General features: G+C 35.6%; 1 protein-coding gene across 4 annotated transcripts in view; it reads left to right on the top strand.

The window, feature by feature from the left end:
* Positions 1–16,644, top strand: part of TMEM196 (transmembrane protein 196) — a 55,295-nt gene extending 38,651 nt beyond the window's left edge. For 2 of the 4 annotated variants that reach the window (XM_060019872.1, XM_060019873.1), the window contains exons 2-5: positions 5,484–5,540; positions 9,554–9,808; positions 10,964–11,037; positions 13,836–16,644. In XM_060019872.1, coding sequence (XP_059875855.1) covers positions 5,484–5,540; positions 9,554–9,808; positions 10,964–11,037; positions 13,836–13,842 — 393 coding nt within the window. In that variant the 3' untranslated portion in view covers positions 13,843–16,644. The remainder of the gene's footprint in view (positions 1–5,483; positions 5,541–9,553; positions 9,809–10,963; positions 11,038–13,835) is intronic. The other 2 variants (XM_060019874.1, XM_060019875.1) reach the window with 1 other exon arrangement.
* Positions 16,645–26,512: the final 9,868 nt, after the last annotated feature.

A 26,512-nucleotide genomic window follows, 5' to 3' on the forward strand; every position in this document is an offset into this window, starting at 1 on the left:
AAACAAATCATCAAACTTTTAATTCAGGTACAAGGAGAAATATACCATTTTAATCAGAGAGATTTCTTTTGAATCAATTTCTCAACACTTATTATTTTTTGTGTGTTTTCCTAATAGTTTTTCTATATGTTTTAAAGAAACTGATTAATTTTGATGAAACTGTATAAATCAGTAAATGTTACCAAAGCATTAAGTTGAATTTGTGGTTCATCTCATTATCTTGAAGGGGAAAAAAGTACCATTTCTATTTTCAAATGTGTATATCTTCTGTAATTGGCTAGTGAATTTCAGTGAAAATTAATTCCCCTGAGGTGGTTAAATGTTACGTGAGAAAAATTTTAATAAGCTGTCTCAAAATAAGATTGGCCCACTGTCTTTCATAATCCCATCTGCCCAGCACTTTCTTGTTCTCCTAGCCAGCTGATAGAACCATTGCTTTTATCTGCTTCCATTACAACCATGATTCCCAAATTTTCCATTACATAATTTAAATAGAAATTCTACAATAGCCTTTTTTCTCTTAGTCCTTTCGCAAAATAAGCTTCTTGGACAGAAAGAAATAGTAATAAGGAAGTCATTAACTAGCATCTAGGTCAGGGCTGAAGGAGAAAGAGAGAGAGAGAGAGAGAGACATTGAGAGAAAGGGAAAACCAGTAAGGAAAGAGGTTTTCATTCATTTTAGGAAAGTTTTAACAAATCTTTTCCTCTTTACCTAGCAGAGTGTCTCTCCCTCTCTCTATTCTCCCTATTATTAGAGAAATTGAATACATTCACCTATGTTCTGATTGCTTTACATTACTGAAATTATTTACACCTACTTATTTTATAGTTTCACTTTATTTCCATTCATTTTTCAAGCTTTCCTGACATCTGTTGGTTCAATCTTTATTGTCGTTGTTGTATTTTTTTCTCCTTTTATTTTTCTGGTCTTTGATATTTTAATGCACAAATTCAAACTTCTACTTCTCTATCGATATCTGGCACATTAGTGCCTCCAGTACTCTGCCAAATGATACAAGAATCTTAGAACATTTTACTTACATGCTCTTTAACTCTAACCCACCATCTCTCATGCCAACATCACCTGGGATATTCATTCTAAACTGATATTATTTTTTCTAATCAATACATTTCTATTTAAAATATTTCCTGTTTTGCTTTATTTTGTGCTCTTGCTACTTACTATATTTCTTTCTTAACTCATGTCTTCCCCTGTTTGTTTTCCTGAAGAACAACTTCTAGTTCTTTTAAGAGCTTCTAATTCTTTTAGACACTGTCATGTGAAATAATGTTTTGAAGCCTGTATTAGTTTCCTATTGCTGCTAGAACAAATTACCATAAACTTAGTGGCTTAAAATAACAGAAATTTATTCTGTCACAGTGCTGGGAGGCAGAAGTCTAAAATGGGTCTGCAGGGCTGCATTCTTTCTGGAGGCTCCAGGGGAGAATCCCATTTCCTTACCTTTCCAGTTTACAGAGGCCACCTACATCGTTTGCCTCATGGCTCTCTCCCCCCATCTTCAAAGCCAGCAGTGTAGCCTCTTCAAATATCTTTGTCTCTGTGTCTTCATATAACTTTCTTTTGACCTTCTTGTGTTCCTCTTAAGGGACCTATGATTACATTCAGCACCTACCTGATCCTACATTTAGCACAATGATCTCCTCATCTTGAGCTTCTTAATTTAATCACAACTGCCCAAGGCTTTTTTGCCATATAAGGTAACATTCATGGATTCTGGGGATTAGGATGTGTGTATATTGGGAGCCATTATTCAGCCTACCAGAGTTCTTTTGCCCAAATGAGCACATCTCTTTGTAATTTCTTGTGTAAATGAGAGATTGGCTGTATGTACAGCACAAATTCAAGTTTTTCTTTCAAAATCTTGTATTTTATCTTAATATCTTCTTTTAGGCTGTTAGTGTGAAAGGTGGAGTCATCCTGTTGAGGAATTGATTTTACTGTTAACAGTGATTATCTTTGGTGCATCAAGTCTTCAAATTCCATTAATGGAGGGCTGTGGTTACCTGAACTTTTTCAGTGTCAGTGCCTCACCCTCAGCTTTCCGTTGTCCCTGCTCACTTCTAGAAAAGTTATCAGTCTGTAGTTTATTCACTTTTTCTTACTGTTAAGGTGGTATTGCTTTAGCCTTTCTACGTCCTAAGCAACAGCAGAAGGCTCCATGGACCTTTCATTAAGAAAATCCACTCCAAATTTAGAATGCTATGTCCATAACAGCTCCATTTCATTCTACAATGAGGCACAGCCTAGAATGCTATGTCCATAACAGCTCCATTTCATTCTACAATGAGGCACAGCCTTAGTTATCTGTTGAATTTAATCTAAATTGAAATCAAACAAATTCCACTTGGAGGACTTAACTAGTTTTATTGCATGGTTGCCCTTGATGCCCTATCATTAGATTGCTTCATTTATATAACTTCCTAGTAAGAGCAAAGCAAATAATTCTCCCTGGATTAAAATTAAAATTAAGCAAATAATTCTCCCCACCTTCTCAGGTATAATATAAAATTATATTTTCTCATGTAAAATTGTATACCTAATTCAGGATAGAGACAGAGATATAGATATCCAGCTATCAGTTTTACTTTTTTTTTTTTAACTAATTTGTTTTTCACTTGTTTCATAATTTCTGTAATGTGGGTCATCGTTCTGCATCCTGGATAAAGTTATGTTGAACAAAAATAGTATCTTGAAATACTATAACAGACTCCTTATATAGTAAGGTACACTTAATTTTAGACTGTGATGCAATCAACTAATCTTATAATTACTTTTATTACAACAAAAATTAACAAATGGCAAGGGTAAAGAGTGCAATTGTAGATGATGAAGTGTCATTGAATGCTTATGGCCGGATCTGCTAGCATAATGCAGTCTGCACTAACACTGAAAAATCCTTTTGAAAAGCATTCCCATTACATTATTAGAAATAAATTAACTTAGACACTTAAGCCTGAGATTTTATGTATGATCTGTGACCTTGATGTGTGACCTTGAGTAAGTCACTAAACCTGTCTGGACCGCTCGTTTCCCATCTTTTAAGATCCTTTGTGGTGCTATGACTTGGGGTAAAGTTAGCCAATAAAATAAGAGATTATTTACTGCTTTTTTGTGCTTCTTTTACTCTTTTCTGTAAACTGTGATGACTAAACTCAAGCCGGGATCCCTTAAAGCCTCCTCAGAATTGCATAATTTTGTATACTTCCCATTACATGGGTCTGTTTTTTCTCATGTTAGTTTTCTCTAAGGAGTGTGGATTTTGGATACCCAGCAGAAGTATTTACACTGCAGGCCTGCTTGAGAGTGGAAAAACATTGTTGGATTCCCTTCCTACTCTACCTTCCCCCTCCCCAAATTTCTTAGAGGTACAATAGGAAGAAGCAATTTTATTGCACTTAGTTTTTCCAACCAAGTGAATGGACAGTTAGCTTGGAGAGCTCTGCTTATGGTCCTGAGGTCCCCTTGGGCTTTGTTGTGAATAAATAATGTCAATGTTTATAGATTTCAAAAAGATCCAAGGAACACAAAACTGCACTGCTTTCAAATTATTTCAAGAATGAGTTCTGGGTGAATGGACTTTCAGGGTGAATAATGGGTTAGTCAGGGAAGCAGGAGTAAGACATGCTGAATCTTTGATTTGGAGCTTGGAAGCACTGAGAGGCACGGAACTGGTCCAAACTGGAATGCCTTGAGCATAACTTTGAAAGGTCTGAGATGGGATCAGTAAGAAAGAGTCCATATGAGGACAAGATCATCTAGACTTAGAACACAGAGAGGGGTGAGAAGTAGTCACTCAGAAGTTGCTTTTTAAGGCTTCTGAAAATTCTGCATGTATTTACATTTTATAAAGTTCTGAGTTTCTATCTGCTCATGGTTTTATGGTATGAAAATTATTCTGTTAGATCTATTTATATAGTATGTCAACACTTTGTCTGTTATATACTTTCTGAATATAATCCCAATTTTATTTTTTGCCTTTGAGAGTTATGGTATTTTTTACTAACAAAATTATAACTGTATGTGTTAGTATTTGTAAGTATTTTCCGTTTTGGTCTGTGACTTTGCTGCTATGTTTAGAAAATCCTTCCCACTTCTCTAAAATCATATAAATCTTTTACTTTATCATCTCCTACCACATTTTTTTTTATACATTTAAATGTTCAAACTGCTTTGTAGGCATTTGGTGTATGATGTTAGATGATGAAGATTAACAAATTGTCCCAATTACGTTTATTAAATAAATAGTTCTGATCTTTTCCCCATAAATTTGAAAGGTCATCTATATTATATACCAAATTCTTATATATCTTTGTGGTCCCTTATCTGTCTTGCTGCATCATTGCTTGCTTTATAATCATTTTGTTCCCCTGTATGGAAAGTTCCCTGTGAAGGTAAATTTTTATTACCTATTATTTTTATTTTTTTTTTTCATTTTATTTTTTTTTATTTTTTGTCTTTTACCTATTATTTTTAATCAAATTTTGTTGGTGCTTCCCACAAGCATATTACTTATTTCAGATAATCCTTAGAGTATTTTGATGTGTATATTTTAAAATCTATTCATGTGTAAAATACTCAGTTAAAACCACTTATATTATTAGTTCTGACTTGAGATAGCAACGTTTAAAAGAAAAATCAAATGAAAACAAGCTTAACCATATTCAGTTTTCTTTGCTAATCTGAAAGCCCTTATTAATGAGTTTATTATTTTACTTATATGGTTTACTTCCAGCAAAAATATGCACAAATGGCCCTAAACGTTTCTCTCCAAATTAAACAATTTACCCCTTTCTGATAACCAAAATGTGTAATAGTGTGGAACTGGTAGACGATTTCATGCAGCTGCTTTTGCAAAGCAATTATGTCACCAGTGTACTTATTTACAAGCAATTACATACCACTGATAGCTTCATCCTGTTGTGTTCTTCTGACATTTCTGGTAGAATGAGGAGGCAGCTATTTTACCTGACACAGTTTGAGAGGTACAAAGAATATCTCTACACAAAAAACACCTCCCTGTCTGATGCCTTCTCTTCCTCTAGCAGAGCCCACTGATTTCTAATTACTTAGTATGAAGGAATGTACCATACAGCCATACTAAAGAATGTATCATACCGGTTTTCTCCCGAGAAAATAGGAAGGGATAAGAAGACAGTGAAAGTAGACAGGAGGAACAAAACTCTAAATTAATCTACTTCATCCTTTTGCCTGGCGGTAAAACAGGTTCAAGTTGTGCTTAAATTCCACAATCACCTATATCAACTTTGCACAAAACTTTCATTAGAGTTTGCATTTTTATCCCTTACTATTCTAAAATCAGGTATTTTCCTTTTCAGCTTTTGATGGGAATGTAAAATTTTCAAGTTTCCCTGGAGAAAGTGTCATGAGTGAACTGTAAACTAAAAACTAGGAGTTCTCTTATCTTTGGATATGAAATAATTGTTATTCTTTTCCTTTTCAGTTTCTTCTTTGTGGCATATGTGGAATATTGTGCGCCAAAAAAAAATCTGGACTTGTCGTAAGTTTTTGCCTTGTTTGTATTGTGCATTGAAGTGTTTGAAATGTAAGAATTCAAAAAGGGAAATGATGACTAGCCAACTTTCATATCCTGAATGTTACTCATTTAGGATAAAAAGAAGACTGACAAATAAATCCTGGCTTTTTTCTTTTCAAAGAAAACCATCAAGATTATTATAGACTATGACAAAAGAAAGGAGAAGCTTTGATATACTCTTTAAATACATGAATCTGCAACCCTTAATGACCGCTGTGATGGCAGTCTCCACTTTTCGTTTATAGATTCCCAGACACTCACAAGAATCCTTCACTGAGCTGAAAAAGACAGAGCTTGAGTTCATGGGAAATTTAACTGTTTAGATATGGAACTGGGCCTAAAGATTACTAGCCTTGACTGTGAAGTTAATTTTGCAAAGCAGCAAAACAGCTGTGTTGTTATAGTTGTAGTTAATTCCCAAAGTTTTTTTATTTTATTTTATTTTATGACTGTGAATGCAAATGTAAGCGTTCTCAGAAGTTTTATGGTACTGCTGTGGGTTTTGGGGGTTGTGGAATACACTCCCAGTTCACTCTGATATTGGCTGGAGGAGGATTTCTGTGTGCTGCAGTGTGGATTCCCTACTGTCTTTCATGACATTTTTTGAGAGTTAGAAAGTAGGAAAAAGCATGTTTATTTTTTTGAGGACAATAGGAAATATCACAGACCTTTATAAGTTGGCAAAATATATTGTACAGGGACCCTAGAAAGTGGTCTTTGAGACTGAAAAAAGGAGAAGGGGACCAGGATACCAGGGAAGGGGAAGTATTGCAGTCATTTGTTCAACTCCTTTTTCTAATCACAGTTTTCTTTGTGAGAATACCTATTGCGACAAAAAGGGTGAAGCCCCCATTGCTTTAGATATGTGAGATGTAATTTTAAAAAATTACATTAAGGGAAACCTTTGGATAAAAATTTTTTTGGAGGCTTGTAATTTGCATTTGTGATTCTCCCATCACTCTTTACTGTGGTTTGCTTTCTTTCTACGCTTTTCCTCTAGCAAAACTCTTCATGGCTATATAGTAACAATTTCTTGGAACATGGATGAAAGAAAAGGAAAGGAATAAAGGAGAGAAGGAACAAAAGAAGGAAAGAAGGAAAGAAAGGGGGAGGGAGGGAGGGGAAGTAATGAAAAGGGAGGGAGAGGAGAGGGAGAAAGGAGGAAGGGCGAGGGGTGGGCCGGGGAGGGGAGACATCTAAGTCAGTCTGGGCTGCTGTAACAAGGTACCATAGACTGGGTGGCTTACAAACAACAGAAATTTATTTCTCACAGTTCTGGAGGCTGGAAGTCCCAGATCAGGGTGCCAGCATAGTTGGATTCTAATAAGACTCTCTTCTGGGTTGCAAATTTCTGGCTGTGTTCTCACGTGGCAAAAGAGGGAAGCGGGCTGTCTAGAATCCCTTATAAAAACAGGGACCCCGTTCATGAGGGCTCCATTCTCATGACCTAATTATCTCCCAAAGGCTCTGCCTCCAGATACTATAATATTGGGGATTAGGCTTCAAATATGAATTTTGGAGGGACACAAACATTCAGTTCATAGAAGAAGGGAAGGGAAGGGATTTTTTTAAAGGCCACTAGCGTCTTTTCTGTTTTCCTAATTCTCTTATAAGTTATAAAAAAAAAATTTATAAGATCTAAGCTTTTTAGAAACTACCATCCACTTTATCCTCCTGTACCATCTGAGGTTCCCATAGATGACATTAACTGTCTAAGATTCTCTACCCTTTAATAAAATTATGTGAAAATTTCTCCACTCCAAATAACTCTAAAGTCTAGAATCTCTAGTCTGGTAAGATTTAACAATAGTATATGGTTATAAACTTGGTACAGATTTTAACGTTTTAATTCCTGAGTGAGAATGTTCTGTCTGCACATGTTAATGAAGTGTCATGCCTTTAAGGAATTAATGGCAATAACATCAGGAGAGATAGTGTTTTCCTGTAATAGTCTATTAAATTTGTTATTTATTTTATTAATTAACAGTAATTCATTATTTGAAGGCTAGAATGTAATATCTTTCCATATTTTCTGGGAATGAGTAAACACCAAAATATATTTCCAAGAAACAGCATGTCATTTGAATATACTTTAGAAGGAAATATAACTGATTGATTCTATTTGACATTGGGAGCTACAATTTCCCACTTGGGGTGATTCGTTGATTTGGTAATTGACATTCAATGCTATATTTCATCAACCATTAGAAGATTATACTCATCCATCACTGGGTTTTCAGTTTTGGTGATAAGTACAGAAAGAGAGACACAATCAGGAATGCTGAATTAAGTTAGAGAAAGAAAACAAACTACCTGTAGTTCATTCTGCCCATTGTTCTATTTCATACATCCATGGCCTTACCCTTTGCTGGGAACTACATGCACTTAGCCTAGATGAACTGTTGTCAAGGAGGCCTTATCTGAAACCCCTGGTTGGGCTACATTCCCCTGCTCCGTACTCCAAGGGCTACCTTTCATCCTTCTTTCTTAATATTTGCCATAATATGTTGGAACGTTGGATCTTCTCTCACACAAGGCTGCAGTGTTCTCAAGGGGAATAACTATGAGCTGTTCTTTTTTTTGTAATGACAACTGCTGCCTCACTCATGGCCTAACAGATGCTAGGTGCTCATTAAGTGTTTGCTAAAGTCAACTAACTGTCAACAGAAAATAATACCTAATAAAGTAAAATTAAATGCTAAAGTAAGTTATATAGCTGTTTTGCCCTGTGGACTTATGCCAAAGGAGATCAGTCAAGTCCAGGAATGCTTTCTGAGGAAGTTAGGACTAGATTTGTGTCAGTCTTCCATCTAGGGAACCAAGAAAGAAGCAAAATAATTTCCAGGAAATGAAAATATTATTGAAATGGGAATGAACAAGCTATACTGAGGGACAAGGGAGGTGAATAGAGTGGAGACAGTGTTCCAGAGAAAAATGGAAATAGGGTTGAATAATTAAATTAGTATCACACTATAAAGTATCATCAAAGCTCATGGAGAATTTAGACTAGATACAAATACAGAATAAAATTATTAAAGCTATTGGAATATTAAATTAAATGTATTAAACATTTACTGCACAAAAGGCATTGTGTTGTGCTTGGTTCTGCCAGAGATCCTATGATATTTAGGTTGAATAAAAACCCCTAGCTCAAAAAAAAAAAAAAAAAAAAACCCTAGCTCTATTAACAGAGACTCAGATCAAGGGAAGAGTAGGATCAAAAGCAAAGCTACATCCTGCATTTCTCCATAGCAGTCAACCAAACAGTGGTTTTGGACTATCTATTGTGTGGTGTCACAGAGTAACAAAAGATTTGTAACATAAAGCACCAGTTCATAGAGGGTCCCTAAACTATCTCTTGGGAAAATAGATACTAAAACAATAAAATTCTTATAAATGAAAAAAAAAAAAGGAGTTAACTAAATTCCCTAAGCTCACACAGCTAGAGAAGTACGGGGAGGTTTGAAGCTCATTGGAACTAATGACATTTCAGGGAGAAGACATTTAAATATTGGGGGGCGGGGGTGGGAATTAACAGAGAAACCGTAATTTGAGTCAAAAAATCTGGATTCAATTCTTAAATTTGAGTGTTAACTGCTCATCATTCATTTTCCAAATGTATATCACCTCTCAGAGGATAGCTTGGTGGGTTAATTGAAATGCATAGTAGCACGCAATAGATATTAAATATTATTTAAATCTGAATCTACCTAGAAGATAAATTTTGCTTACTTCAGAGTTTTCATAAGATGTATCCCTGGCCTTTATATAGTCAACTATTAATTCCTGAAACACTGTGGTCTACTCCCTCTCCATTGAGTCAGAGTGCAGGGAATCTTGGTGAAAAGAGAGCCCCTGTCCTCTAAGAAGCACCAAAAGCACCTTCTCTTTATTGTAACTCAGCCATCCTTGACGTGCAGCAGGTCGGTGCAGTGTGTTCCAGTCAGCTTTAACTCCCCCTCTCTTTTTCGTATCAGATGATCCTCTTTTCTGCCTGCTGCATCTGTGGACTCATTGGGGGCATCTTGAATTTTCAGTTCCTTCGGGCAGTGACAAAGAAGACCTCTTCCCTCTATCCCCTGCATCTCGCGTCCATGTCTCTTGCGTGCATTGGGATCGGGGGCTGCACCCTCTCTTCGTGGCTCACTTGTCGACTAGCCAGCTATGAACAGAGGAGGATGTTCTCAGAGAGGGAGCATTCTCTGCATCACTCTCATGAAATGGCTGAGAAAGTGAGTTTTGTACCTCTGCCTCTCATTGCTATCACATGAAGACTGCAGTCAAATCTAGGTGAATCAACTTGCAGCTTTAGATGAGAATTTAAGGAATTGGATTTTATAAAAATTTGGCCCTATTGGACTAAGAATAGGAATTTTAAATTATTTTTTCCCTGTAATTCTGGGCACACCTATTTTTGACATAATTTTCTCTATCTATATAAAAACACAGCTCCTAAAATAGAACTAATAAAATATTGAATGTCTTATAAATATGGATTTTTAACGTATTGTACTGAGGAAAAACATAAACTAAAAACACTCTCAACTCAATAATATCAGTTTTAGAAATCCGATGGCTTCTCCTTTCTAACTCACCCCTTGTGCTTGTAAGTAGATGCATTTGATTATGTAAATTAGATTTTCACGCATAAAGGGGCCTTTTAATAAGGCAACAAAAAGCCCTGCCTATCAGTGCAGATATTACAATACACATAAAGCTTCATTTAATTCTCATCTAAGCTTCATGCATATTTGGGTAGCTTTGCCTGTATTTTAAATAATGTTCCTTGCATAATTGTTTCATGATACCCATTCAAACAAGAAGTTACATTTATTGCATCAAAGGACAAATGATATAGTGAGCTGTCTGTGTTTCTTCTACATTTTGCCCATATTTCTTAATTCAGCTCCTGCTACTGGATCCGTTAAGGAAAAGATAAAACATTTGTAAAATAAACTCACTAAGATAATGGCCACATCACATTTTACTTGATATCATGGAAATAAAATTGCATAACAACAGAATAGAAGAAAGAATAGCACGAGTTACAATTGCATACTTCTTTATAATGTGATTTTGAGGAAAAATATTCTGTAGTTTATGTGTTTCCCTTTCATATACAATTTATACACTCAAATAAGGAGAGTAGATGCTCTTAAATTGTTCCCAGAAAGCAATTTTAAACAGATCTACATGTATCCTTCAAAAAAGAATTAATAGTCCAAATAGCAGGACTGGTAATTTAAAGAAATGGATTGTTAAAAATAGGTTATCATTATATATTTGGATAATGGCTCTTTTGTGCTCTATTTTTATATTAGTGTGATTTAGGTTTCTGTGTCTATGCTTGTGCAATATTTATTGTATGATTGTTATATTTATATTAGAGATTGAGGGCTATTGAAATAACCGACTTGCCCAGCTGCCCGGTGGTGCACCCGACACCAGAGTTACCTACAAGGTACGCTGATTTCTAGGGAGTTACCATGTTGTAATGTCACTGCAGGAAGCACTGCCTCTTCTAGGAAGCCATGATGTCAGCAGATCAGTCTGGACTGATGCTGTGATATTGTTCCTCAAAGTATTGCTTTTGTGAGAACTACTTTGAGGACCTGATATAAACCAACATGGCAAAGTCTTGCAGCTTGAAAGTTGGTTGAGTATTTAAAATATTCAGCCTGCCTGTGAGCATCCAAACACATTTCTGCTTGGATGATTTGTGACTCCTTTATTCTCTGCTACATCATGATTCTGACTCGATATCATCATTCACAGACCAGAGTTTTGTTTTTAATAATACATGTGTCTGATAAAGGCAAACTTTGTATTGCTCTCATGCTAAAGCTGCATGAGTAGATAACTTAAGTTTGACACTAATACAGTAAAAATTCTGTATAAAAGCTTTCTTCTTATAAACCTATCTGATATGATACATTTCAAATTTATTTCCCATATTTTATACTTCTGAAAATAAATAGTCACCATTCTTGCTTTGGTTAAAAAATATAATAAGAAATACAGGGAGTCACACAGATATTATGGCCCAATTGCAGAAAGTATATCCACTTGCAAACAGTCACAGTTGGTCCTGCCCAAATTTAAAGTATAATCTTTTGCTAAATTGGACATGCCTATCTGCAAATAAACTGAAGATACTTGACCACTTAAAAACTAATTTTCACTGTTTTTTCCTACCAGTGATTTTTCTGTGTCCATATTAGGGTGACTTTAGTTAAGAAAATTCTTTCTTTCGGTAAGGTTTTTAAAAACTGGATTTTTTTCTTAATCCCACAATAAAAGTTTATACCTTAATTTTTTATGATTATTTTTAAGCTACTTTTTGAATGCAGAGTTATTTTAGGAGAAGTAAAGGCATCTATGAATCTTCTATAAATTCCTTAGAAAATTGTTTTTGTCCTACTAGAAGGAATAGAAATAGATGGATGAGTAAATTTTATTAAAGATCATTTTGGAGAGATCATTTCTATTTTTCTTGCCACCAGTAGTGAGTTTTTAAATGAACCTCAAATCAGGTATCTTATCAATAAACTTACCCTCAGCCGAATAACCCCAATGTATTATCGGACCTAATTTCACAGTATATATCTAGCAGAGACAGCCTCTCAGTTATAGTGAACCATTGCCAGACCGTAGAGGCTGGCTATTGGCGCCCAAAGAACTTCTCCACTTTTTGTCAGAGCTTTTACCCTAAACTGGTATGAGATTTTAGGCCTTAGGTAATTCCTCAGCACCTTATTAGGGTAGGTATAGTGGATACCCACATACAACACTACCCTTATGGCCTGGAAGGGGCAAGGCACTTTGCATGGAGAGATGGGTCTTGATGTGAGAAGAGGAAGAGTCTTCTTTGCATATTGTCTTCTTCCTCAGCATTTTCTTGACGGTAGCTCTACCCCGTGTTCTAAAAGACACCAAAGTTTTCAAAAGCAAAGTTCCAAAATCAGACCAATTCCTACCTTCCAGTCCCTCACTGATTCTCCTAAGCAACTTTCAAAACCACCAAATCCAAGAAGTAAGCATCTGTATTTTACTCCATCTCCTATATTGAGTTTTCAAAGAGAAGATACTAAAAATGAGGCATGTGATATCTTTTCATTTCTGAAATAAAGATTTGGAAGAATTTCTAAAGTTTACAGAAGCAAACACATTACTTTTAATTCACCCAAACAGAAAGTAGATATACCTGATAGGCTTAAGATCATTGAGAAAATAATTTATTTCAATTGGAGTCCTCTTTACAGCTCTTTTGCAAATAGGCTTGTTCAAGTGGGGAAAGATGTTTTCATCTATTTTTAGATAGTTTTGCCTAAATATTATTTATAATATGGTGCACTAACCATTATAAATGTGAATGGGCCTCACATGTCCTCATTACCTTTTATTGTGTAGGGAAGAGTTTAACGTTTAACAAAACATATGAATTCAAAGCATCTGAATTTTTCTTAAATTAACATATTTTCTAAAATTGCAAGTGAAACTTTTTATGTAAGTTCATTCTTGATATCGAAATTTCTGTTGCCTTCCCATGTAGTTTTCCTTATTAACTACTTAGTAATTGATCTCTTAAAAAACATGTTAAGAGCTTTTTTTCTAATTTTTATTTTTTAAATTTATTTTGTGTGTGGTTTTTTTTTAACATCTTTATTGGAGTATAATTGCTTTACAATGGTGTGTTAGTTTCAGCTTTTACAGTTTGTTTTTTACTGTATGAGTGAAGTGTCGTGAAAAGCAATCTGTCCAACTATGAATTATTAGTGATCTTCAGTTACAGATAGGCAATCCCCTGGTGGACATTTTTCAGTTCTTCACGAAAAGCCCACACATTTTTCTATAGAGCAAAGGTAACCCCTAGAATCTGTTGGCATTTTGTTGACATGCTCAACAGAGGAACCTATACATTGAAAAAGTTAAGTATTTAACCATCTTCTTTCTAGGTCAGGTCTTTCCAAAACAGAGTTGAGGGCCGAGAGGGGAGACTAAGGGGGCTGGGGAGAGATTGAACTGTTGCTGTGGGTAGAAGACTTTGGTCTAACAGACTGTCACTTCAGTGTTTCATGGGTTCCAAGATTCCATGAAATTTCATTTCCTCAAATTCAGCAACAGCACTAATCCTTGTCCTTCCCCAAAAGTCAGCAAGTTTTTCAATGACTTGAAATTTCTGTTTTGTAAACCCATTAATCAAATTAATGCCTTACTCTGAAAGTGAATTTTAATTAATTCATGTTATTTTCCTAACAGGAAATGACAGACAACATGAGCAATGGAGGACCACAGCTGATATTTAATGGAAGAGTATAATCAATATTTTAAAGAACTGAACACTTTCTAAGATTTTCACGAGGCAAAGAAATACCAAAGGACTAGGAGATAAGTTAAAACAGTTCTTGCATTTGCTGTTATCTCTCCTGAGTACTTACTAAAACTATTCTTCCTCAGTTTTGCCTCACTTTACTTCTTCAGCTTTTTTTTACTGGTGAAAAACTTTCCAGAAATGTTCTAGTACAGTAATTTCAACCAACTTTCCAGATTGTTCTAAAAAAGACTTTTCAGGAAGAAAAAAAAAAGGAATAGATAGAATAGAAAGATTCATATTCTACACAAACACTATTTGACTAGCATGAGTGTTAGATTTGTAATGACATATTTCATATAAGTAATTAAAAAGTGCAAATATCAAGAAATAATAATTTATTGATGTCTTTGTTCTGAAAGACGATGGCTTCAAAGAATGCCACAATTTAAAACCTCAGCAATGCCTTGTTATAAAATCATTGTAATTATTTTCAATTTGTGAATGAACTATATTTCATAATTTATTTGTAAATTACAAAAAAAAAACACCCTAAAACATAAAAAAGAGGTTTTTTAAGAGAGACAATATTAATCTGTATGATATTTTTGCATTTTTCCACAGAGTGAAAAGTTATAAATGAATATGTTTTGATTATACTGTGTAAATTGATGGGCATGTTCATGAATGAGCCTAAGAATAAAATAAAGTATGTGTGTGTGTATGTGTGTGTATATATACTGTAAATATAGAAAATATATATAGGACATATTTATAGCATTCATGAATGTAAATAAGTAGTAGAAAGGAAATTGTGGTGTTGTGGGGATATTGTCAAGATTCTATTCCCACAGAAATGGGAGAGCAATTGTTCAAGGCTTTTCTATGCCCACAAAGTCACATTTAATTTCTACTAAATTTTTTCAATTTTATTTCTTTATTATGTCTGCTGTATGTAAATATCATTGTGGCTGATATTATGGAGTTAAGTGATCTGAATAGTGGAGTATCAAGATAGATTGCTTAATTATTTGGCCATTTTACTATTATTATGATATTTATGTAAGAACAATTATTAATATTGATTTATAAGCATAACAACTTTAATTCAAATACTTTCACATTTATAAATATAGACAGAATGACTTGCAATTATTCATGTTATTTATATTTCAAACACTTTACAGCTCAATTAAATTATATAAAAGGACAGATGATGTATTCCCAAAAGATGCAGGTACAATTAGCTTTGTTAGAATTTAATTTAGGTTTTTTGGTTTTGTTTTACAATTCACATGGAAAAATACAGACCATTTTTTAAGAATGCCTATATCCAAAGAACCTGAAAGAGTTCTCTGTAGAAGGAAATTAAAAGATAGGCTTATATTTACACAGCTAAATTCAACCCTCTCTTCCATAACGGAATGTTAAAATAGTAATCTATGACACTACATACAGGCGAGAAAATAGCTTGGTCTTTGAAAATATTTGTGAGAATATAACTTGTGGCAACAGATAAAGAAAGTATATATTTTAAAATATGTAACTCATTGTATTGTACACTTTTATTATTCCGCAAAGCTAATCAGTTTTCAGGTCATTTTTTATGAGTTACTTACTGAACGATAGGTAAATTAGCACCTTTAATATCCAGTATGAGAACATGTTGTAATTTAGAAGCAAAATATAGGTTTTAGTTGTGCTAACAAAATAAAAATAATGCCAGTTAATGGAAATCTGAAGGTCTTTTATAACAACTTGATCATCACCTACCCTATTTAAATCAGCTTATAAAAAATCTGGTTGTATATGTTCAAAAGAAATGACGGGACTGTGGTTGTCTGGTAGTGTTTTTTAAGTCTCCCAACTCGTATGAATAACTTCACTAGCCAGCAGATTTACAGAAGTGGCCCACAAATGCAGCCTCAAATAATAAATCAACTTCACTTCTGTTTATTTGATGCCATAAATAGGCATGATCTTTGTCACTGAAAATCTATACTATATAATGCAGGTATTTTGTGTGTATATGGTTCTCCTGATTTTATGCAAGGATGTAGTTTTGTACTGAAAGAATAACCACTGACTCTAATTTTAGGTGGCATTTCTTTGTAGACATGTTTGTACAATACAGAGTTATAATACATCGGTAAGATGTTTTAATTTCTTTTGAAATGATATATAAAATCACCCATTAAAGGACAAAAGTAGGCATATCACTGCTTAGACATAGAGTTAAGAAGAGATGCCATCATCACAGTTATTCCAGTAGTCTACAGTGTATTTAACCAAGTATAGATGTATCTTTAATGTAATTATTTTAACTCAGTAGTTTCAGGACTCAGTTATTTAGAGTGATTTATTTGGGATATGTAGTGATTCTTTTTGAGATAAGTAGGGGAAGTTAGGAAGACATTGTTCAAGTACTTAAAAATTTAATTTTCATAAAACATTGAACTATGAACTAGAATATTTTAAGTGACCACATTACAGTTTTAGCATGAGTCCACACTTGGGAAAAAGTAATGTGATACTAAATTAGAAAAAAATATGTGCAACTAATGTGGTGGTGTGCTGTAGAGACTAGCTACAGGAAGGTGCAGTAATTATAAGCATAAAACAATAAAAGTGGACTCTGCCTGAAAAATTTTCATATGTGTGTGTGTCTCTACACATACATATATATAATATGAACTGCTTAGAAGTGGGATATAGTATGATGACTCTATTGATATGTCTATATAATAAATGGTGTGTTTTGAAACTACATATGGTGTGAGCTTTCTTTCCATCACGATACAAAAAATAATTTCCCCAATAACTTGATGAATAGATGTACAGTTCTGAGATTGGCAGGGGAGAGGATGCTGTGAATGAGGAGAGGACATGGGATTAAGAAAGGGCATTTACTCTTTCCTGTTTGAGCAAATGGGAAAAATTAAAGTACGCTCTAATGTAGACAGGAAGTGGTTGAAGATACAGGATAAAATGAGCATGATAAAAGAAGGTGAGATCCCTAAAGAGGCAGGAGGAAATAGGTTAGAGATCATAGGAGACAGAATTAACTAGAGATAGGAGATCTCACAAATGAAATCTTTACTTGAAATATTTAGAGAACTCTGCTGACCTATTTGGATTTGTCAGATTGGTTGCTACTGGCATTTAGGGTGGACAGTAATTCATTGTGCAGACTGTACTATGCATTTCAGGCCATTAAGCATCTCTGGCCCCCACCCACTAAATGCCAGGAGGACATTTCAGTTGTGACAATAAAAAACTATCCAACAAATTTGCACCTATATCTTTGGTAGGGAAGTTTTGCCCCCGAATTTAGAACCACTGAGGAAAACCCTTGAACATGATCCAGAGCAACCAATGTTAGGGCTACCCACAAGTGTAAATGTGAATTGCTCAGGGTCATAAGTTCACTGTTCTAAGGTCTAACTATATTATCTGATACAGTCGTCACAATCCTATCCACATGTGATTATTTAAATTTAAACAGAAATTAATTAAAACAAAATCAAATATTCAGTTTCTCAGTTGAGCTAGTCACGGTCCAAGTGCTGAACAGCCACATGTGGGCAACAGGTATAGAATATTTTTCATCATCTCAGAAAGTCCTATTGGACAATGCTAGTCAAAAGCACATCGAAGAGAATGGTTCGTCACCCTCAGTACTTATAAAACTTCTTCCACAGTCAGCCAATTATCATTAGAACAGAATGTGTGAAAAGAGTTGGTAAACACTCCATGGAATTTGAAGTTGATGAACCAGTTAAATCCAAGGACTGAACGAAACTAGCAAAAATACAGTGTAGGTCAGACACGTAGTAAAATTAAGTTGCATTAGAGATTTCATGTTTAAAAACAAAATCTGTTCATGCAAAGATTCCACTAAATTATTAAATATTTTATGTTTGACAGATAAAGTGAGATGTATAACTCCTATTTTCGAAGAAATTTATTCAGCTTATCACCATGTGTCAATGGAAAATTCTGCATTTCTTGGGCTTGAGAAGGTGAGAACAGTATGCTGCCCTCTACTTTTTTCATTGACTTAGCTTGAAAGTGGCATGTTTAGAACTACATTTTCAAAAATTATTTAGCAAATACATTTCAGAAACACAGAGAGAGCACCTTAAGTACCATTTGGTTAGAGCACCGTTTCCAAGTAAAGTTTCAGAACTTGGCATCACTTCACTCTTTTCTCCCTTAAATCATTTTTCTGGAAACATATGTAATATTTCTTACTCAAAGTATATGACAGCCAAAAAGTGCAATTATTCCAAGTCCATAAATCACACGTCATCAGTTACTCACAGCAGAGGAAACCAATTCAGAAATTGCTGGAATGTGGATGCCTAGTAAAGTTATACAAAAGGATTTTTTAAAACTCTTTTTGTCAGGAAAATTATCTACTGAATACAAAATCTTTTACTAGGAATGTATTTCCCGAGAAATATATTGTGAAAAGTCAAATTCTAGATCTAAAAAAATTTATTTCACTATTTTAACAGTTCAGTATTACCTACATCAATAAACTATAGGCAGATCTAGGAGCATCTTCACTTTCCTTCACATTAGCTAAAGTCTACTGATTTCAAAGCTTCTCCTGCCTTAACATCCAAAGGCTGTGCTTCTTTAGCCACACAAGGCATCGCAAGCCTTACCCCCAAAGCCAAAATGTACTGTGTTACTGAAAATTGCTAGAGAGACTCTAGGAGCTTCACAGAAAAACCTAAAATCTTGTCAAATTTGCATTGTCTTTTATTGACTACAGGGATCGCTCCTTATTATTAATCAATCAGGATATTGGTCCCCACCTACTCACTAAGGCAGGGGACCTCAAACGTCATTCCACAACCTCTGGGGCTGAGGCTAGAAGAAATCCCTTGGGCCCTCCAAGCTTACTGCCCAGGCAAGAAAGCCACAGCCCTTTGCGGGTGGCTATACAAGCCAACACTGTCCTTCACTCTGTCCCTTACTGTGAATCAGCAAGGAAAGAGGTAACACTCAACCTTATTCACATAAACGGACTTGAAGGGCCCTATGCTGCTAGATGTCCACTGCCCCATTACTATCCCCAGAGTCTTTCAAGATTTGGACATATCTGTCTTTTCTGTCTTCTAAGTGTATTAATACTTTTACATCAATATCTAAGCAAAATACAATAAAGGCTCTGTGTCCTTTATAATAAAACAAATTGCAGGAAAGAATATCAAGTTTTCAAGTCATGATAGAGAGGCAATATCAGCCTATTGCCATCTGTCAGCAAAACCTATGGTGGTATAGCAGGTAAAAGACAACCATTTATTAAGTGCTATTATAATGTACATTGTCTATAAATGTGACTATTCCTCTGTCACATTAATAGCATTTATTTTATTTGAAATAAAGAAAAGGTGGCAAGACATCAGTATTTCACCCGAAAGGTGAGGTCATTTCTGGCTGTAACCGTGACTCTTAAAGTCATTCAACCAAATCATGCAACTTATATACAATTAGGTCTAAAACACAAACCACAACTCCACTGCATATGAAGCACTCCCCTTGATTTGTTCTGCTTCTTCTGATTTCAGATCCAAAATCTGCTCTGTGGTGCTACCTTGATTTTGGTTTCTGGCCCCGAACTTGAACCTGAGACTTTATCTCTCTGGTTGTCCGTCTTTGACTGCCACAGCCATGTGCTTCACTCTAAGCAAACAGGACTTCAGCAGCATTAGTTGCCTGGCAAACAGGCATGTGCTCAAATTGAAAACAGGAATTCAAAGGAAGGATCTCAGGTGACTAAAGGGAAAGCTTGAGCTCTCCATACCTTGAATGTAAAAAGGCTGAAAAATCTAGGTGGTCATTGGAGACAGCCAGAGAGCTGTAAGCCAGAAACCAAGGCAAGATCATTTTTCCTTTTTTTCTTTCTTTTTTTAAATTGGGGTATAATTGCTTTACAATGTCGTGTTAGTTTCTACTGTACAGCAGAGTTATATGTATATCCCCTCCCTCTTGGACCTCCCTCCCACCCCACCCCCATCCCATCCATCGAGGTCACCACAGAGCACCAAGCTGAGCTCCCTGCGCTATACAGTAAATTCCCACCAGCTATCTGTTTTACACATGGCGGTGCACATATGTCAGTCCCAATCTCCCAATTCATCCTATCCCCCGTCCACCTCCACCCCCGTGTCCACATGTCCGTTCTCTGCATCTGTGTCTCTATTCCTGCCCTGCAAATAGGTTCATCTGTACTATTTTTCTAGATTCCACATATATGCGTTAATATAGAATATTTATTTTTCTCTTTCTGACCTCACTCTGTATGACAGATTCTAGGTCCATCCACGTCTCTACAAATGACCCAATTTCATTCTTTTTATGGCTGAGTAATATTCCACTGTACATATGTACTACATCTTCTCTATCCATTCATCTGTCGATGGACATTTAGGTTGCTTCCATGTCCTATTGTAAATAGTGCTTCAGTGAACATTGGGGTACATGTGTCTTTGGGCTTCATAAGGGGATTGGACCAGTAAGCTATAAAGAAAACTAATTTTTTAATGAACAAAATTCTGCTTTTATACATTAGATCTGTTCATTTCTTGTAGTATCTGTCTTTTTCTTCTTTTAAATCTCTAGTTTAGCCTACTCACCTGCACCAAAAAACATCAGATGAAGAGGTTTTATTCAAGCAGAGATAACACTGTCAGTAAGTATCATTCTAAAGCCGGTACGGTGCATGACAGCAGGAATCACACTAAGAAATGTCATGGGAAAGTGAGACACAAGGGGATAGAGTTGCTTTCGTTTAGTCATTGGTCCTCCTCACCCAGAAATACCCATTTCAGTGTGAATTTCGGAGTTCCAGAGTTTTATTTGACTGACCAATGTGCCTTTTATGTAGTGTCTTCCCTTGTAAATTCTGCACACTGTTGCATTCTTTCACAAGTGAGAAAGTCCATTTTGCCACTGGATAAAGATAAATTCATTATTGCAATAATTTCCGAAGCATAAAAGTATTAAGAGCATCTTGTAGCCATAAGAGGAAGTGGAGAATATGATCCATTAGTATGCATTCTGTGTAATTACTTGAGAGTAAATTCTAGGTCAAAATGCACCATGTCTAAACTCCATGTTTATCTGCTTTCCACTCTCAAACTTTCCATACCACGTTCTTTGGAATATATTTAATGTCAAAGATCTGCGAGTTCACACCTACACGAACTCTGCAGCCAGCAAGTGGTTTATTAAACTACAGCTTTAAAGTAATATTCAAAAAACAGAAAAGGAAACAGTGTTCTCTTTTTGTTCTGCAGTGAGCTAAAGACAGATGGAAGTAGATGAGAATTTCCATAGACACCCCTGCAAGCACCATGTTTAATTTTATTGGCCAGATTCCTCGGATTTGAAAACCTTGAAAGAGGGGTGTTGAAACTCTGTTGCAGAGATATCTACTTGAGAAGAATATAGGGCCTTAGGAAAAATACTGGCCCTAGTTTTCATCAAAGGACAGGAAGTTATATAAAGATGGCACCAAATCCTCAGAAAGTAACCCAACCCTTCTGATACCTTCTTAACCTCTTTCCAACCATCACCAATGCATACAGCTACACGTGTACACCCACATACACAAACACATACCCCAAATGAAATTTATTATTTAAGCCAATCCTTTTCACCTAGAATCTTTCATCCAAAAGGGCTGTGCAGTTGCCTTCCTGGTAATGACTGATAGATACTTAGGTAGATACTTGCAACCTCAGGTGGATATGATTTTATGATTTTACCTAAGTCCATATTTTAAAGTTCAGGTTTAAACAAATACACACACACACACGTATATATACATGTAGAGAGAGAAAGAGAGAGAACTCTAATGCACACATTCCTAGGTAATAGTCAGAACATCTGAACTATGGCCATGAGATAAAATCTAAGCATAAAGATCAGGATGTTTCAACACTATTATATCTGGTTACCACGGAAGTCAGACACAAATAATTACCTATCTAGGGAGTTAAAATACAATGAATACTTAAGATTTTTGCCCTTGTTATTACCCTCATAAGCACCTAATGTGATTTACCAATAGTCTATTTATTAAAACTGTGTGAAAACTGTATTTATATATTAAAGATGAGAAAAAAGGTTGCCTCTATACTGAAGAAGTTGAGTAAACACTGACTCTTCATGGGAACTGTCAATTTATGTATCCTTTGAGAAATTTTGAATTAATAAAAATATTAAAATAGTATGATAACTGAAACATAGTAGTGTTTAAGATAAAATTATCACATTAGATAAACAATTTTTGTACACTTTCTCTTTTTTACAAATGGAAGTGTGTCCGGGTGTATTTGTTGTTAATTTAAAATGGCTGTGCCTCTTATTTCAGTGACAGAAGAATTGCAGGAGGATTTGACTATGCCTTAGAGAAAACAGAACATATACGTGTGTTAATACAATAAGAATAACACATATTTTGTAGAGGACTGTTTTCTTTCATGAAGATTGTTCTCTACTCCTTGGAAATAATCCTATTTTGACTTAGTTTGATTTTGTTTCAATAGATAGGTTGTAATGCAAAATTTACCATAATGTTATCCCTTTCAGTATAATGCAAAGGGGAACGTAAACTGAAGTTCTTCTTTCAGTATAAGAAATGCATGGAAATTAGGTAATGGCTTCTACCCTTCTGAGTCAATGTAAATTGGGTACTATTTTATGTTCCTTATTTTAAAGACTTTATTGTGTTTGAACACTAAACCATATGAAAGAAGTAATTAACTACATTGTTGATTATCACTATTTACATCAGTTATACCTGAACAGAAATAATAAATTCAGAGCCTCTCTTCTGTATTTCAAGCCTCTTTACAGCCCCTGGTTCTCAAAATTCAGCGGGTGTTATAATCACTTAGAGCACTTGGTAAAATGTATTGCTGGGCTCCATCCCAGAGGTGTGATTTAGTAAGCCTGGGTGGGGCCTAAGAATCTGCACTTCTAACTACTTCCCAGGTGATGCAGCTGTTGCTGGTCCAGGGACCTGACTTTGAGGACCACCAATAAAATATAACCTCATTAAAGCAGTCAGGTCTTAACTTATAGACAGATACATTTGAATAATTTCATTTCTATGTATTTTCAGCAATAGCCATAGCTTGCAAAATATAAAGTCTATTACATCCAATAAAATGTAATGCAGTGTGCTTTATTATTTCTTTTTCTTCAGTGCAAGCACGGTGTACATCTGTTAGTTCAACAATCTAAGAAGCCAGTAGGAAGGGCTTTCAGAGTCAAAACTTGATCCTATGTCCTTTATTGAAGGATTATAGGTAAAAAAAAAAAAAACAAAAAAACAGCTGTCAATAAATAGTTGCCTTGGTTTTTGCCATTCCTACGGTACTTTGTGCTAAAGCAAAACTTTATAAATTTAAAGCTCATGTTTGCCATCTGCTGACACATTTGTGAATTACAAGTAGTCTGCATGGTTGGTATATATTGTGTTCAGATTTTTGTGTTTTGTTTCTTCATTTCCAAAACCCATTAGGTAAATTTTATACATGTATTTTCCCCAAAAGCACTGTATTTCACAATTTATTGAACAACTAAGATACAACTCTTTCCCAAACTGAACACATTTATTTCAAACAGCTAGTTTGTATTGAAGCTATTTTAATTTTTCCTACTGACAAATGAAATTGCAAATTTGTCAGTAGGAAATTGTAAAATCTTCAATAACGGGAATCCTTTTGCTGATTTTCTGATTTTTTATTTTTAGTATAAAACAATGCACACTCAATATAATATGAAAATTCGCTCAAAGGGAAAAAAGCCACAAACCAACCCACCCTCAAGAGATAACTAATATTAATACACGGTATTTATATATCCATATTCTTTTCTAATCACATAAGTGTGCATATTTCCTGGAAAAATCAAAGCATACAACTCAAATTACTTTGTAATTTATTTTGGCCAAACCACCAATCATCGCGTATTTATATTGCTCCAGGGATTCTTTGATTGAAAGAAATAGAAACAGACTAACATAATACAGTGTATGTGTGTGCATGTTGGGGAGGGAAGGATCAGTGGTTAAAAAAAAAAGTATAGCAAGTTAAAGGAACACTTTTCTCTCTTTCTTTGGGGTCAGTGGACATGAGGTCAAAGTCATTTCTAACCTCTTCTCTTCTTGAAAAAAAGGGGATTTTCCTAGCACAGACTTGCCTTTGGCTTGACAGGGCTTTTCATGAGACAGGGACCATCCTTGCCTGACTTCCTATTACACTTTGATCAAATTTTAGAGAAAAAGGAAATGGTGCAGACTGAATATAGGTCACAATGAAATAAACTTTGTGTATGTGTGTGGGATGGGAGATAGGTAGGAGGGATCTCATTGTATTTCTGTTTTCTTCTTCCCTGGAGTGGTAGGTGGAATAGGTTAATTTGGGAAAGTCACTCCATAATGTTGAACATTTACACGCAGGCTGAATCACCCTTTCACTCTTTGAAATCATGCAGAGTGAATAGTGGCTAACAATCAAACCAGATTTAAAAGATTAAAAAGTAGAAAACAATTCTCAGAATCAAACAAGCAAATTGCCTTTGAACATCCGAAGAGTTACGTTACAAAACTACTTCATATTTTAAATTTGTGTATAATCATTACTGGAGTAATTGATTTCAGGTAAGTTTTGTTTTGACTGAATTGTCCTGATGTCCAGCTTGTTTTTTACTAAATTGTGTTGGGACAAATTGTTTTCATTCATGTTTTATCATCTGCAGACAGCCTAGATGCATCTTGACTCCAAGGAGAGGTTTTGATTTAATTGGTCTGGAGTGCCCTCTAGGCATCAGGAGAAGTTAAAGCTCCTCAGGGGATTTTGATGTTCAGCCAAGTTTGAGAACACTGAACAAAGGGGTCCAGCACAGGACTGCTGCAGGGCTTTGCAACAAAATCCAGGTAAAGTCTGTTACATTTCCCATTTATGGACTTAACAGGTTCACCATTGGGCTTTGGGAGCGGTTTCTTCCAATTCTCATCTCTTGCTAAATTTGAAGTCAATTAAAGAATACTAAAGAAGATGCTTTTTACTTATTTGAACCTTTTATCATCTCTGTAGTAGGCAGGGCAAGTATTATTATCCCTATTTTACAAGTGGAAAACAGCTATAGAGAGAGTTTTTTCACAGTACCTAGGGGACGTGGGAGGGTGTTAGTACTCATACCACTAATTGATATACATTTCTCTTGGCACTTATGCAGTCTAATACATGTTACATATTTATGTCTAGATACTACTTCCTAACTTAGACTCAAAGCTCTTTATCACCTGTTATTTTATTCATTCATTTAAGATGCATTGTTTTGACAAAAAATTTAATCAATTGTTGATCTAAGCAAGAAATGGAAAATTTTATTCGAGCCAACCTGAGGTTTATAACCTGGGAGATGGCTTTTCAGAAAGTTTTGAGAACTGTTCTGCCCGTTAGATGGCAAAGCACACTTATACAAGTTTTTGAGACAAAGCGTTATACATCACATGAGGCATCAGCAGATTATACAATCCAGATAGGCACTTAACAAAGTGAGTAGTGATCATCTTGACCCCTTACAGGATGAAGAAGGAAGGTTATCTCCTAAGGAGGTCTGCAGATGCACAATACACAGTAACGGGGAGGGAGGAGGCCCAAATCAGCAGAGAAAATTCTTACATTTAAATTTTTCTTGTCTTGCCATAAAATGTGAATTTTATTTCATCTTTATTTTATTTTTGAGTCATATGGGGGTTGCAGTGGTGAACTAGACTGATATCATGGTCCCAGCCTTAGTGACCTTGGAGTTTAGGTAAGGAAGGGGGGGAGGGGAGACAAACAGGCAATTAACATAAAATTAATATAAAACCAGTGTTTGATGGTGGTAATTTACAAAGATGGGGGAACTACCTTATCATTAGATGGGGAAGAGAAGTAGGGTGGTAGTAAACTACTCAGAGGAAAAGGGTATATATCTGAGCTAAAATTTGACACAGGAGTAGAATTTTCCCATGTGAGAGAAGCTGCCCTATTCCCAGATAGAAGGAATAGCATAAGACTGAAGAGAAAGGGAGAGGAAGATTTGGGGGGTGGGGGGAAGGGAGGGGAGGGGAGAGGGAGTGGGGAGGGGCAGAAGGTGGGCTGAGTGGCTCACTGAGCATGCTGGGGCTAGCAGCTAGTGTAAAGTGAGGAGTGGTAAATGAAAATACTGGGCGCAAATTTTAAAATGGTTTGGTAATTTAAGAGCCGGATTAAGGAGTCTGTGTCGTCCTGAGGGAAATGGGGTGCCCGTGTGAGGCTTTAAACAGGGCAAGTTCATGGAGACATGGCTGCTCCAGAGTATCTTCACCATAAAACTAAGCTTCCACAGGCAATACTGAAGTTTCGGATGCAAGGCCGGAAAGAAATGTACGAACAGAGTGATGTTTCGGCTTTGTGTCCCACAGGCCTTGGGGCTGGTGTGACGTTTGGGGGTACAAGAGAGGCCCTTGGGATGACAGACCGAGCCATTTGGAAAGTGGTGGTATGATTTCCTGAATTAGTGATACAGAATGAGAAGAGAAGCCGGGCTGGAGAGGGATGATGGTTTC

This window comes from Delphinus delphis, chromosome 9 (genome assembly GCF_949987515.2).
Source record: "Delphinus delphis chromosome 9, mDelDel1.2, whole genome shotgun sequence".
NCBI lineage: Eukaryota > Metazoa > Chordata > Mammalia > Artiodactyla > Delphinidae > Delphinus > Delphinus delphis.